At 53.6% G+C, this 12,905-nt stretch overlaps 1 protein-coding gene across 1 annotated transcript in view; it reads right to left on the bottom strand.

Moving 5' to 3' along the window:
* The window catches only part of LOC144335559 (TBC1 domain family member 3G-like), a 49,561-nt gene extending 38,110 nt beyond the window's left edge, over positions 1–11,451 (bottom strand). Inside the window, exons 1-13 of the mRNA XM_077971033.1 lie at positions 11,380–11,451; positions 11,135–11,217; positions 9,802–9,841; positions 9,232–9,317; positions 8,678–8,780; positions 8,239–8,348; positions 6,958–7,006; positions 6,556–6,676; positions 5,749–5,843; positions 5,334–5,399; positions 4,764–4,863; positions 4,241–4,393; positions 2,909–3,264 (exon numbers count right to left, since the gene is read on the bottom strand). Coding sequence (XP_077827159.1) covers positions 2,909–3,264; positions 4,241–4,393; positions 4,764–4,863; positions 5,334–5,399; positions 5,749–5,843; positions 6,556–6,676; positions 6,958–7,006; positions 8,239–8,348; positions 8,678–8,780; positions 9,232–9,317; positions 9,802–9,841; positions 11,135–11,217; positions 11,380–11,451 — 1,434 coding nt within the window. The remainder of the gene's footprint in view (positions 1–2,908; positions 3,265–4,240; positions 4,394–4,763; positions 4,864–5,333; positions 5,400–5,748; positions 5,844–6,555; positions 6,677–6,957; positions 7,007–8,238; positions 8,349–8,677; positions 8,781–9,231; positions 9,318–9,801; positions 9,842–11,134; positions 11,218–11,379) is intronic.
* Positions 11,452–12,905: the final 1,454 nt, after the last annotated feature.

The following is a 12,905-nucleotide window of genomic DNA, read 5'->3' as shown; positions in this document are numbered from 1 at the left end:
GCATTTAAATTTAATTAATTACATTAAATTGCCTTAAATTGCCTTTTTGGCCATATCTCTTCCTATATAGATAAGTATTTATATTTATATAGTGGTTGGTGTATGGATTATAATTTTCTTACCAGTAAATTGAGTCTACTGAGTGTATCCCTTTTTTGTTTTTTTTCTTTTTGAGACAGAGTCTTGCTGTGTTGCCCAGGCTGGACTGCAGTGGCAGTATCTTGGCTCACTGCAAGCTCCACCTCCCAGGTTCAAGCAGTCCTCCTGCCTCAGCCTCCTGCGTGGCTGGGACTACAGGCACACACCACTGCACTCAGCTAATTTTTGTATTTTTAGTGGAGACACGGTTTCGCTGTATTGGCCAGGCTGCTCTGAAACTCCTGACCTCAAGTGATCTGCCCGCCTTGGCTATCCAAAGTGTTGGGATCACAGGCGTGAGCCGCCTCCCCCGGCCTGTGTGTACCACTGAACACGAAATGTAGAATGAAACCATAGAGACTTCTTTCACCTGTTGCTTTTCCAGTCTTTGTTATAGTTTTATCAGAAAGCTACACACATTCACAAACCAACCCGTGTTTTAATCTTTAATGTAAATGGTCATTTGCGTTGTAAAGGAGTGGGAAGGCATTAACGTTTTATACGTTCATTATATATTCAGTGTGCCTACGTGTTTATCGCTCTTCATGTTTTTCTTCAGTCCTGAGCTTCCTTCTGGAATCATTTTCCTATTACCCAAGGAAAATTGTTTGGTGTTCCCTTTAATGGAAATCTTTTAAAAAATGTTTTCTATCTTTATTTAGTTATCTACTTTTTCGTTTGATAACTTGCCTTTTGTTTTTAAAATTTTCATTTCTTTCCCTTAGTTTTCTGTAGTTTTATTAATGTCCCTTGGTGTATATCTTTCTTTACTTTGATTTATAGTGGTTCTTCAGTCAGTGGCTTTGGGTTTTCTGTTCTGGAAAATTTTTAGGTATTATCAATATATAAAAGAATATTAATATTGATAGTGAATCTTGGTATACATTTAGTGAATAAAATTAACCTGTAGGAAACTCTTTATATTTTTAACACCTTTAGTTAGTTGGATTTTGGCCCCAATTATACATTTTGTGATGATGACTTTGTTTCTCATATTCTGCTGAATTCCTATCACCCATTTATTTATTTTCATTTTTATTTACTGGGAAACAGTAAAATTGAAGTAAGGCTGTTTTGTAACTCGCTTAAAAACCTTCAGAAAAATAAATTTCAATACAACTTTGGGAATTCTTTAGATTTGGTCACTGTTTGCTGTCACACAGGATCCTGGTGTTGGTACCATTTGATTGGGTGTTACATATTTGTATCCATGTTCCTTTGAAGGGTCAGTATGTCTGATGTCCCGAGTGTCTATTTCTCATTCTGTTTAATGGTAGATATTCATACACTGAAGCTTTAAGGCTTATTTTTCTTTTAGTTTCTAATTTTAAATTATGATCTTTCCCTTGTTGAATGGGGCTATATCTTTTTAAAATAAATACTACAAGGGTCCCCTGTCTTACAAAATGAGCAGCTTAGGCCTCTAATACTCTGGTCCTTGTATATGAATTACTTAAGAGTGTGTATCTGTATATCCTTTGATGCTGAATGCTTTGATTTATTTTAATGACTAGCAAAAATTTTGAGATTATAAAATTGAACATTTTTCTTCGTAGGTGTAATAAGCATATTGAAATGTTCATTTTCTAAATGAGAGATGATGTGTATAAAATTTTAAAAATGGACTTTGAAGAGTGTGCAAATAGAATTTTCTAATTGCTAATTATAGACATGATGTTATCCCATTTGGTAGTTGAGAAAAAATGTCTAACAATTTAATAAGATTGTATAATCTTTACATTTGCATGGAATTTGAATTTTTTATAGTGATTTTTATCTAGTTTACACCAGTTAGATGTGGCACCACCAACTTTTAAACACCTCAAATAACTCTCATCTTCATTCTTAATTATGCAATGGTACAAGTGTTTTAAACAGAAATGTGAGATGCTCTTTAGTAATGCTTTGAAAAGTGCATGAGTCTAATACTGACATTTCCTTTAATGTTTTTATTTTTTTCTTTGTTTGCTCTATCAAATATAATGTGCAGGAATTTTTTCTTATTGAACTGCAGAGATAAATTTTTAGAAAACTGTATACCTTAATACTGATGGTATAAAAGTCTTCTTGCTTTCCCTAGTGGCATAAAGTAACACTTCAAATATTTACCTTTCTATTCTTCACTGGTACAATCATGGCTCACTGCTTCCTGGAAGTCATGGGCTGCAGCAGTCCTCCTGCCTCAACTTCCTCACTAGGTGGGACCATAGACACATGCCACCAGGCCTGGCTAATTTCTTTGACTTTTCTCTAGAGACAGGGTTCACCTGTGTTTCCCAGCCTGGTCTCAGACTTCTAGACTCAAGTGAACCTGAACCTCCCGCTTTGACCTCTCAAATTGCTGAGATTACACGTATTAGTCACCACATCCGGCCTAAATTTCTTATGTGCCATGGTACTGCAAAACGCCATAATTAGGGGCAGCTGGATGGAAGGTGTAGGCGGACACTGTAGTGCCTTTTCAATATTTCTGTATATCTAAAATAATTTAAACAGAAAACATTTATTTTAAAACATGAAGGGGGTTATCCTTCCATAAGGGTAGAGTACAAAGGCAGGCTCATGGTGTTGTTGGAATTCAGAATGCTGGTGGCAGGACTGGGGGTGCTGGGAGGGGCTGGACATGGTTGACTTTGTGATCTGGGGACTAGTGTGTTCCATCCGTGAATGTCTTTCGAGGTGCACACTTTCTTAATAAATTTTCATAAGTTTAACAAAAAATAAAATGAGAATGTGAAGCTGGCTCGGGTTGTTCAGAAGGGACGCGGACCCAGCAGCTCTGTTCGAAATCATAATGGGGGAACCAAGGGCCCCCTATATCCAAGTCTGTCGGGAGCCGGGGCATCGAGTTCCACTCCAGGAATCTCCAGGAACCCTGAGGTCTTCCCTGAGCCGGGGCCGGGCTGGGCACATCCTGAGTGCCCACAGGGTAGATGTCTTCCCGGACAGCCCCACCAGGACAAGATGTGGAAGAACAAGGTGCCCATGGTGGGGAAACTAACCAAATGGGCCGCTGGAACCGGGCTGGTGGGCCTGGAGGGGCCTGCCTGTCCCCCTTGCAGAGGGTCGTCCTGCCACTTGAAGCCAGCACAGGCCTAGGTGCCGAGAACCTTTGCTCCAGTTTGGCTGAAAGGAAAACAGACGTGGTCAGTGTCTCCACTGAGCCCATGCAGGCCTTTCCTGGCCAGCCCCACCTGCCTAGGTCTCTGGAGTCCTCAGGGTCTCTGTGTGGCCCCGTGGTCTGACACTGAGGACGCACCTGTAGTCTGCTGATCCCAGGGGAGAGGTGTGTGCCACCTGGCATGGGGAAGCTGTGGGGGGATGGCAGGTGGCTCCTGGGACTGCCCCCAGGGTCCAGACTGGCTGGGGGCTTCCTACCACACACCCTCGTCCCAGGACTATTGGGCCAGGGATACAGCCCCCAATGAGAACTCAGGTGGGAAGGGACTTGGATGTCACCCAGCCCTTTGCCACCTTACATGGGGACCCATCTCCACAGTGGGTGATTGGACCCGGACATGGGTCACCCTCTGCCCTCCTGGGCTGCCCAGTCCATGCCAGGACTGAGCGTTCCCACATCTGGCTGAATTCTTGGCTCTAGCTCTCACCCGGGGTCCCGCTTGTGCCCTCTCCCTGAGTGCTCTGGGGTCAGGGACACCCGATTCCCTTGTCTCCCTGGCTCAAGGCTGGTTGTCCTGGCAACCTTGGAGGAGCGTGCAGCAGTGAGGGGCCTCTGCTGTTCTCTGAGGCTGTGGGTGCTTGCAGGGAGGGGTGGGGTTTCCCACAAATGGGTCTGGCTCATCTAGTGCCCTAGAGGGTCCTGTGATGGGGCGACAGAGACACTGTGGAATGTGGGAGGGGGCTTGTTGGAGGGTCATGCCCACATCCTCCTCCTGCGGGCACAACACATCCAGTACACACACACTGAGCGCCTGCCGTGAGGACCGGCGGGCCTCCTGTACTTTCTTAGAGTCCAGGAGGAAGAGGAGGAAGAAAAGGTGAAGAGGAAGGCCCAGGTAGTAGGGTTGCGGGTCTCGGGCACTCCCCCACTATTGACTGCCCCAGAGGGTGACATGGGAGGGGACATGGCACTGGAGCCCACCTGGGGGTGGCAGGTCCCCTTGCTTCCTTGTTAGTTTCTTCATAGAGGCCCTAAGATGCTTGAGCACAGAGTCATCATCCAACTCCCAGGTATAGAAGAACAGGTTCCGAAACCGTGCCCACAGGCCACACCTGGATGTCTTCGTGAGACGCTCTAGGGACAGGGTGGACATCAGGCCAGGAGAGTTCCCTGGGAGGGGGCACAGCTGATACCCTGTGACCACTTCAGTCTCCCACTGGGCCGTGCCAGAACCTTCTGTGGCCACCCCAGGGGTCCAGATGTGCACAGGAGACTGTGGCTGGGGGACAACCTGGGCAGGGAAGTGCTCAGGACACTCCTGACTTTCATCTGGGCCATGTGGGGGGCGGGCTCGGTGTCACTGTGCCTTGCCCAGCCCACCTGGCCAGACCTCCCTCTGGGCCAGAACAGAGGATCATGAGGACAGTGTGAGGAAGCTGCCCTCGGGTAAATCGGGGTCTGACCCCAGGGCTCCCCACGCCCCACTGGGCACACGGAGACTTACTCCTCTGAACTTTAAAGGCAATGCTTGTCATCGGCATCAACACCTGTTCTCCTTCCAGCAAATACACGTCCCACAGGCGCAGGATGAGCCCAAGAGAGATCTGTGGGGATAGCAGGTGTGGGAGACTGTAGCCCTTCCAGGCTGGGGCTGGTGGCTCGAGCTGAGCCCACTGGGGCTTCAGTCCCCAGAGTCAGTGACCTTCCCCATGAGGGTTTCCTGAGCCCTCCAGGGCGCTGGGTCAGACGAGGTCTTGCATCTCCTCATGGGGGGCACTCATTGGAGTGGGAGTGTGGCTCCTGGAGAGAGGGGCTTGCCCAGGGCTTGAGGCTTCCCTGATCCCTGCCAAGTTGGGTCCTGGCCCAGTCTGCCTGTAAGGCGGGGTCTGAGTCCCAGTTATTGCCCTGGGATGACCCCCCTTGGGCAGAGGGTTTTGTTTGGGTGTCCTGTGGGGACCCCCCTGTGGGCAGAGCCTCCTGTGGGCTGTGGGTGAGCCAGACCCCTGGGCTGGGGAAGCAGGGCACTGCAGGGCAAGGAGGGTCCCTGAGTCAGGGTCTCCCTATGTCTTCTTACCCCGCCATTCAACATCTGGAGAAGCCAGCCTAACGAGGAACCCTGCGTGCAAAGACCTTCCTTGTCCTGATGGGAGGAACAGAGATGCTCAGGGCCCCCTGGGCTGCCCTAAAAACTTCCCTCTTCCAGGGCCTCTGAAGACCCTTCCCCTAGTGCAGAACAATGGGCAGCGTCCAGGGCTCCCCACAACACCGTCCCCTTCCCACACTCCCGGTGGACACACTGCCCTTTGCCCTGCTCTGCGGGAGCTGGGCCCCCATCCCTGTGCCTCTGTCCTATAGACCAACTCCCGGCCCATGGAGAACCCGACATCCCAGGTCAGCCAGTGGCTGGGACTCAGCCAGTCACCAGCGCCACGGGATGCAGGGCCTCTGGAGAAGAGCCCAAGCTTGCTCACCAGACGCCATAAACTCACCAGACGCCACATGGTCTTGGGTTGTGACGTGGGGACCACATGCTCCTGATGGTCTTGGAGCCCCTGGACTGTCCCGCCATTTGGGCTGTGGAATCCTGAGAAGCCCCCAGCCCATCAAGGAATCAGAGCCTTTCCCCAAGATGTGGAGCCATCAGCTGGAAGAGCTGGGCAGCTGGAGAGGCCCCCAAACCGCAAGGCCTTTCACCCTCCCATCTGGTGACCCCACCATGCAGCCTTTGCCCTGGGGAGGTGGGGCAGGAACATCCCCTGGAGTCTGGCTGCAGGTTTCCCTAGAGGCCTCCTGGACCAGGGTGCAAAAAGGGCAAGCCTGACTTGAGGCCACCACATGGCGGCCAGAACAGGGCGGGTTCTGGGTTTCCTGGTCATCTCCTGGAAGTGGGGTCGGGCCAGGGGACACAGGATGGGGAGATGCTGCCACCTGGGCTTGGTCGGCCCATTCGTGGGCACCAAGGGCAGCAGGAGCCTGGGCAGCTGGAGGGCAGGAGGACTCTCAGTGAGGGGAGAGTGAGCTGCACAGAATCAGAGCCAGAGGGCGTGGCAGCAGGACACAGAGGGTGGCCACGGGGAGGATGAGATGCCCTCCGCTGATGGGGATGAAAGGCGTCTGACTTGGGCTTTGGGGGTCAGCCGCGGACTCCTGTGGGACCCTCAGCAGAGACACCCTGAAGACTCCCAAGGAGCTGGCTACACAAGGAAGGTGCCTTGGCTGAAAGCCGAGATCACCTGGCCAGGGTGGCCGTCTCTGGGTCTGGCTGCATGAGGTCCCTTGGGCAGCTGTCCACCTACCCTGCAGGGAGTGCCTCTCACTGGCCAGCAGCTGCACCAGTGCCCAGAATGCATCCTCTTCAGGCAGATACAGGAGAAACAAGGCCGCGATGGGGCTCAGGTACCTGCAGTAGCCCACCTCCTGCAAGAGCCAGAGTCACCGTGAAAGGACATCACCTGGGAGGACTGAGGTCACCTGGGAGGACTCATGGCATTGGAGAGGGCAGAGGTGACTGGGGAGGCTTCCTCTGAAGAAGAGGCTTCCTCAGGGTGCAAATTCATTTCATGACAAGAGCCAAGTCCATCAGGCACTTCAGCACCTTGTCCATACTAACCTTAAAAGAAGCGATGGCACCCCACCAGCCACCCACTCCTGTGAATAGGGAAATACTGCCCGGGAACGTCACTGCCGGGAATACTCACCGGGTTATACTCTGAATATGCCAGGAGGATGTAGAATAGTTCCCGCTGCCTAGGAGACAGAGAAAGGAGGCTTTTGTTTGTTTTGTGCAGATGCCGTTGGTTTCACTTTGTCCACAAAGCCTAACAACGAATCCCATTTCAGGTTCAGATGATTCACCAGATAAGCAGTGAGCTTCTCAGAGCCTTTGAAGAAATATTTCAGTAAAATCCACATCTGTGACATGCAGATAGCCCAGTCGTACAGTGGCTTGCCTGATCCTTTTCACTCTGAATGATTTTATTTTTTTTTCAGTTTGCACACACACCAGTTCAGTCTTTGGATGTACAGTTCCTCCACGGTTCTAAACCAATGGGCAGAGTCTCCCGGCCACCGCTCCAGCCCCTCCTGGAGTGACTCCTTCATCTTCCAAGTCTCCAGGGTGGCCCCTATGCACCCAGCCTCTCCCCAGTCTGTCAACCCTTGGCCACCCAGACTACTTCTCAGTCCCTATGAATTGGTCTTTTCCAGAATGACCCAGGAAGGGGAATCCTACGTGGTAGCTTATTGGGGCTGGCTTCTTTCCCTCAGCAAAATGCATCTAGGATCCACCCACATTCATCCAGCCATCACTGGCTCGATCCCTTTTCTCACTGGGTCTTCCGTTTGGAGGGAGGACCGGTCTTGCTCTCCCCATTCCCGTGTTGAAGGCCATCCCCGACGTCTCCGTGTATGAGTGACAATGAATTAATCAGTGAACATCTTATGTGGATGTCAGTTTTCAAATCAGTGGGTTCAATATCTGAGACACTTTGGGGACACGTGGTTGAAGTCCATTGAGCTTTGTGAGCCACTGCCCAACTGGCTGCCAAAGTGGCTGTGCCATAACACGTTCCCAGCAGACAAGGATGACAGTTTCCAGGACCCCTTATTGCCCCAGCATTTGGTGATGTCAGTGTTACCTCGGGAGGCTCTAGGGCCCTCTGTCCTGCCACCCTCCCGTGAGTCCTACCGTGGGTCCCCGTGGGTCCGGGAGAGCACCTTTCACCATTGTGCATGATTTTGTTTGCTGCCTTCTGTCTCCTCAGGATCCTCCTGGGTTCTGGCCCCACGTGTTCCAGTCTGGCCCAGGGCTTGGAACCAGGGAGGTGCTTGTTTCATGGTGCCAGCTGTTCCCTGGGCCAGGAGAGCTCTTGGCAGCTCTGTCATCCCTCCTAGGTGACCCTGGCTTCTGCTCTGGGGAATCTCCCATCCCTTTCGTTCACTCCATGTCTGCTGTGATCCTGTGGCTCCCATAGGCTTACTTGGTTCCGTATCGATCCCTGAAGAAGATGTGAGTCCTTAGTGTCTTGCTTATGTCCACGTCGATCTGGTGGATGTGTTCAGATGACCTCTTGCCCTTCTCCTTCATGACCTGTAGGGCAGGGCCAAAAGGAGGAAGCAGCCTCAGAACAGATGGAAGACTCCCTGCCCCAAATGGCAGTCGGCCCACAGTCAGCACTCCGGGAAGGAAGGAAAGCAGGAAGGTTTCCTTCTCCACAAAGCTGCTTTTTGGCTTGTTACTGAAGCCGGGGAGGGTCACGAGAGCTGAGTTTGTCTGTGGTGACTATGTCACCGTCCGTGCCCAGGATGTGCATCTGACCATCCCACCCACCCCCCAGGCTGGGCTTGATGCTCCCTCCAGCTGGAGACCTGGGCCCCTGACACGGCCTGTCCTGTTTGTTGTGCTCTGGCTGAGCGTACCTTGTATGTTCTGGGGTTTTTCGACTTGACTTCCTGTATGTTCAGCAGGACTGACCACACTTGGCCCCGGATGTTCATGGGAATGCCCTTATATACTCGATCTCTCAGCTGTGGGCAGAAAACAACCTGGTGTCACAGGCCACGGGGCGACCCCAGTGAGGACCAGAGCCCGAGGATTCTGGAAATGGTTGGTTTTGACGCTGTGATTCCTCATTAGAGGTGACATTAAGCTGGGACACAGTCTCCCTTCCCAGGATTGAAAAAGTGGATGGACACTCAGAGTCGGGACTTGATCTGAACATTTTCCTTCCTTTGGGTCACCAGGACATCTCTAGCCTTGAGCTCTGGGTAGTCCCAGCCCTAGATTCAGATTCCCTCCCAGCAAGGTGACGCTTGCACGAATAGGCAGGCAAACCACCGACCAGGCCTGCAGTCCTCTGGGTGAGGACAGTGTGCCCCCCGCCCTCTGAGAGGCTGACGGTGCCAGGCCACAGCCATGGGTGCCTGTCCCCTGTCTCTGCAGAAAGTGGTTCCGGGGGCCTCTCCGTCCACACATTACTTTTTTACTGTTCTTGTATGTCTCCCATTGTCCCAGCATTTCCATCCACTTGCTCTTTCGTGTTATCTCCCGCCGCATTTGCTGTCAAATGAGGAATGTTGGTGTTAGGGGAGCTGCCAGGCTTCCCAGAGCCGCCTGTGGATGCTGGATCTTGGGCTCTGGAGCCCTGGTGGACCCAGCTGGAGGGAACCAGGGAATGGCAGACCCTAAGGTTTGAGAGCCTTTGAGCAAATGAGCACCAGTGGGCTGGCTTTGGGACCCCGGGACGTGCGGTCCTCAGGCCACAGACACACCAGTCGTAGGTCAGGTCCCAGCCTCTGGGTGGGGTCCTGATACAGGCGGCAGCCACCCCCAAGCCACAACTGTGGTTCTCACTTTGGAATTTTATCAAACTGCCCAAGTTACAGCAACTTGGGGTCAGATCCAGCAGGGACTGCTGCCCCTCCCAGTGATAGCGTGTTGCCCTCACCCACCACTGCCCTGGCCAGCGGCCTCCTCTGCCTCACCGACCACCCTCCCAGTCCCCACGCCCCTGGACCAGCCCCCCCATGCATCAGGCTCTTACCTTCTCCTCCGGAGCAGTGGCAGGAGGCAGCTCTGTCTCACTGTAAGACAACCCAGGCAGAACTGAGGACCTGCACAGGGCCTGGAGCTGCCCTAGACTGGGAGCCAACCCCCCAGAAAGGACAGGCTCTGTCCGTATCCAGCTCAGGGCTCAGCCCAGGAGAAGACACAGGGAAGGGAGGACAAGGGCCTTCCTGTGGGGCTGACTCCCAGGAGGGGCAGGACCTGGGAGAAGAAGGAGTGTGGGGCCAGCCTGGGTGGGGTTACTGGGGCCCCTGGCGTGGGGGGTGGTCAGGCTGCATAATGGGGCTGCTTGTCCTGGACTGGAGGTGGTGCTTTCTGCTGGAGCTGAGAAAGGTCAGGCCTGAGACGGGATGGGGGCCGCCCAGGGTGGGCGACAGGGCCCTCACAGGAGTCCCTCAGGGAGTGACCACATCACCCCACCAGGGTCAAGGGAGCCTGCCCTGAGACCTGCCCGGTGTACTCCTGGTGTACCAGGGGCCCATCCCACTTGACAGCCCCAAGGCCCTTGCAAGTTCTGACCTCCCAGCATCCACCTGCCTCTCCCTGCACCTGACCCACACACCCTGCGTTTCAGAAGTGGCACCACTCATCAGCTCCCTCCCACCCTACCTCCCCTGGGATCCTCTGTCTCTGCATCCTATGATCCCTAAGGGATGGACTCCTGTCTGGGCTCCTCTTACCTGGACCCAGATCCCTTCCCCAGCACCAGACCCAGGGTCTTTAGCCACAAGCCCTGCCACCTCCCTGACCTTAATATGAGATGCCCAGAACAGGGCCCTGCCCGTCTTCTCCCCTGTTCCTCTAGGGCCACAGCCCCCACTGTCTCCATGCCTTTCCATCTTCCTGATGGGGGCAGTGAGGGCTGCAGCTCTAGGGAAATGAGGGAAGACAGGGGCAGGTGGACCCTCAGAGACCCGCTGGACAACAGCCCTGAGGCTAAGCCAGGCGTCCCCTCACCCTGTGGCCACAACACATGGATCTCACTGGGGTTGTCTCCAAGTAGAGAGGGCCAGACCCTCAGGCTGCCCCGCTCCTCTTGTGCTGACTTGTGGACAGAACTGCTGAGAGTCCAGGGGCCTGACCTAGCCTAGTCTCCATTCCCACCCGCTCCCTAGATGGGCCCCGCACCTCTGGCCTAACAGCAACCTCGGGCTGGACCTGCAGGGGAGCCAGGGAGGAGTTCTGACCCTGGAAAGGAGGTTGGCCTGACCCGGCGAGACAGTCCTGCCTCAGAAAGGCCTTTCTGAAAGCAAACCCATCCCTGAGCTGAGACAGGTGCTTTAGGGGTAAGGGGAGCACAGAGGACTCACTGCACAATCCCGAAGCGATCAATGCTGCTGTAGATTCCAACAGGCTCAGGCCCCATGTCCTCTGGCAGCTCACCTCGGTGTCCCTGTAACCCAGAGGGAGCCTTGGTGAAGGGTCCAAGGTAAAGAGTGCACGGGCCTGGAGGTAGTGGCCACCCGTGCCCACCCTGTGCTCCTAGGGAGCCCAGGACCCTTTGACCAGGGTGCACTGGAAGAGGCCTCCCTCCAAGAAGCAGACCGACCTGTACCTTCTCATAGTTCATAATGATGTTCTCTCGCTCCTGTGCCCACAAACTATCTGCATCCTCTGCGATTTCCATCCTGTGAGCCAAAAATCATCTAAAAGTTACATTGTACCCGAGAGCCTCAGAGAAAACCTGAACCGCTCCCATCGGGCTCCCAGATGCTGGCTGGCTGGGTAACCTCCATTCCACCACCGTCCCCAGGTAAAAAGGGGCCAGACCCATTGTATCACAACTGCACGAGTCTCTGGAGTGTCAAGCCCCAAGCAGGGGTGGGCATCATCCCAAGGACTTAAGGACAGTGGGACCTGGACAGAGAGTCTCGTCATCCCTAAATGCCATGAAATGGGGACACATCTGCCCCAGCAGGTTGAATGGTGTCCACCTGCCAAGGGCGAAGGGCCCATGATGGGCTATTCCAGGGATGTGGAGGGAGACTGAGGTCAGCTACCAGAGGTCTCTGTACAATCGGCCTCCTGGGATGCTCAGGGACCACAGAGATGCCCAGTTTTCTACAGGGAACAAGATCTCTCCTGACTGCTCTGTTCTTCTCCGCTCATCACTTTGGCTCCCGTGGCCCTTCAGTCTGAACAGAGAAGCCACTTTAGGAATAATGCCAGTTGAGCAGGAGGGTGTTCGGTTTGGGGGATGAAAATGATCTATTGTGCTAATGGAAACCCTCACTCGGGGAGAGACTGTGGACTCCACCATTCTGAGCTGTCCCTACAGAAGGGGCTTCATTTTCCTGGGTCACTGAGGAAGGACCGTGGGTCCTTGGTCCTGGAGAACACCTGGATGGACAATTCCTCCTGGGAACACTCGGGGCAAAAGGAGGGCGAGGCCTCGAGAGGACCAGACAGAGCAAGAAATACTTGGAGGGAACCCCAGTGCCTGGACCCCTTTGAACAGAAGGGAAGATGGTCTCCCCCCAGCCAGCCCTCCAGGGGGCCTTCATTTTCCACAAGTGCCCAAGGACAGAAGGTTCCCCCGGACAAGGGACCATGTGTGTTCAGTGAGGCCCACAGCCACCATCAGGACCCAGCTTAGAGCACAGAGGTGTTCTGAGGACCCTCCTATCCACCACACCTACAGTGGATCCATCCCAGTGACTCTGCCAGCACCAGGCTCTGCCCCGTCGGGATGGGAAAACTGGGAAGACTTGGGATCTAGGGCAGGGAGGTCACAGGGTTCAGGCCTGAATTCCAGCACAGTACACAGCAAGGCTGAGAGCAAAACCCAGGGTCCTGTCTGGATTCTCAGGCCGGTTACCGCCTCTCTGACCCCAGACGTCTCACATGTCGAATGGGTACACTAGGGAATGGCACTCACTCTATGAAGCCACCATGAGGACGAAAGAGCCAAGCGTCTACACGAGCAGTGTAGAACGGGCGACCGGTGAGTGCTCAGGGATGACCCTCCTCGGTAGCTGCCCAGAGGCCAACACCACCCACAGCATAGCCACTGTCCCCAAGTCAGCCTGGAGGGAAGAGAGCAGGTCACACTCACCTGATTCTGACGAATCAGCTGGCCTG

Source organism: Macaca mulatta, chromosome 16 (genome assembly GCF_049350105.2).
Source record: "Macaca mulatta isolate MMU2019108-1 chromosome 16, T2T-MMU8v2.0, whole genome shotgun sequence".
Lineage (NCBI taxonomy): Eukaryota > Metazoa > Chordata > Mammalia > Primates > Cercopithecidae > Macaca > Macaca mulatta.
This window is presented reverse-complemented; position numbering and strand designations above follow the sequence as displayed.